The 1,936-nt window shown below is 60.3% G+C and overlaps 1 protein-coding gene across 1 annotated transcript; it reads left to right on the plus strand.

The window, feature by feature from the left end:
* Positions 1-5: 5 nt before the first annotated feature.
* LOC104159288 (protocadherin-7-like) lies at positions 6-1,931 on the plus strand (the record flags this gene model as incomplete). The annotated part of the gene is made up of 1 exon (XM_009697157.1): positions 6-1,931. A coding segment is annotated over one exon (1,926 nt), but the record flags the coding sequence as incomplete, so codon positions are not given.
* Positions 1,932-1,936: the final 5 nt, after the last annotated feature.

Consider the following 1,936-nt stretch of genomic DNA (forward strand, 5'->3'; position numbering starts at 1 on the left):
GGCTCAGCGTCTTGCACCGCATTGACCGAGAGGAGGTGAACCAGCTTCGCTTCACCGTCATGGCCCGAGATCGGGGCCAGCCCCCCAAGACAGACAAGGCCACAGTCGTGCTGAACATCCGTGATGAGAATGACAACGTGCCCACCATTGACATCCGGAAAATCGGGCGCATCCCACTCCGGGATGGGGTGGCTAGTGTGGCTGAGGATGTGCTGGTGGATACCCCCATTGCCCTAGTGCAGGTGTCGGACCGGGACCAAGGTGAAAACGGCGTGGTGACCTGCACTGTGGTGGGTGACGTGCCCTTCCAACTCAAGCCGGCCAGCGAGGGCGAAGGGGAGCCGCAGAACAAGCGCAAGTATTTCCTCCACACCTCAGCCCCTCTGGACTACGAAGCTGTCCGTGACTACAACGTGGTGATCGTGGCTGTGGACTCGGGCAGCCCAAGCTTGTCCAGCAACAACTCCTTGCTGGTGCGGGTCGGGGACACTAATGACAACCCTCCCATGTTCAGCCAGGCTGTGTTGGAGGTCTCCTTCCCAGAGAACAACTTGCCTGGTGAAAGGGTGGCCACAGTGGTTGCCACGGATGCGGCAAGCGGTAAGAATGCCGGTGCCGAGATCACCTACTCCCTGGAGGCCTCACCCCTCTCCTCGGAGGCACCGGGTGGCATCTTCAGCATAGATCCCGACTCTGGGGACGTGTCGGTGCAGGCAGTGCTGGACCGTGAGCAACGCGACACCTACGAGTTCCAGGTGACAGCCCGGGACAAGGGGGTGCCGTCACTGCAGGGCTCCACCACAGTGGTGGTGAGGGTGGCAGATCGCAATGACAACGAACCACGCTTCATGCAGGATGTGTTCACTTTTTATGTGAAGGAGAACCTGCAGCCCAACAGCCCTGTGGGCATGGTGACCGTGATGGACTTTGACAAGGGCCGCAACGCAGAGCTCAGCCTCTTCATCCAGCCCAGTGACCACGACCAGGCAGCTGGCATCTTTTCCATCGAGAATGACACTGGAACCATTTTCTCTACCGTCTCGTTCGACCGGGAGCAGCAGACCAGCTACACTTTTAAGGTTAAGCCAGTGGATGGAGGTGACCCGCCGCGCTCTGCCACTGCCACCGTATCCCTCTTTGTGATGGATGAGAACGACAATGCACCCACAGTCACCTTCCCCAGCAACAGCTCCTACACGGTTTTGCCACCCTCCAGCAACATGCGCACTGTGGTGGCCACGGTAGTCGCCACCGATGCTGACACTGGTCTCAATGCTGACCTCAACTACAGCATTATTGGGGGCAATCCCTTCAAACTTTTTGAGATCGACCCGGCCAGTGGCGTGGTGTCGCTGGTGGGCAAGCTGGCCCCCAAGCACTACGGCCTGCATCGCCTCGTGGTGCAGGTGAACGACAGCGGGCAGCCGCCCCAGTCCACCACTGCCCTGCTCCACGTCTTCGTCAACGAGAGCCTGTCCAATGCCACCGTGGTGGAGAGCCAGGTGGCCCGCAGCCTGCACACACCCCTGGCCCAGGACATTGCCGGCGACCCCAGCTATGAGTTGAGCAAGCAGCGGCTTAGCATAGTCATTGGTGTGGTGGCTGGCATCATGACTGTCATCCTCCTCATCCTGGTGGTGGTCATGGCCCGCTACTGCCGCTCCAAGGGCAAACATGGCTACGAGGCTGGCAAGAAGGATCACGAGGATTTCTTCACCCCCCAGCAGCACGACAAGGCCAAGAAGCCCAAGAAGGACAAGAAAGGCAAGAAGGGCAAGCAGCCCCTCTACAGCAGCATCGTCACCGTCGAGGCTTCCAAGCCCAACGGGCAGCGCTACGACAGCGTCAACGAGAAGCTCTCGGACAGCCCCGGTATGGGGCGGTACCGCTCGGTCAACGGCGGCCCGGGCAGCCCTGACCTGGCCAGGCACTACAA

This window comes from Cariama cristata, unplaced genomic scaffold (genome assembly GCF_000690535.1).
Source record: "Cariama cristata isolate BGI_N322 unplaced genomic scaffold, ASM69053v1 scaffold40263, whole genome shotgun sequence".
Classification (NCBI taxonomy): Eukaryota; Metazoa; Chordata; class Aves; order Cariamiformes; family Cariamidae; genus Cariama; species Cariama cristata.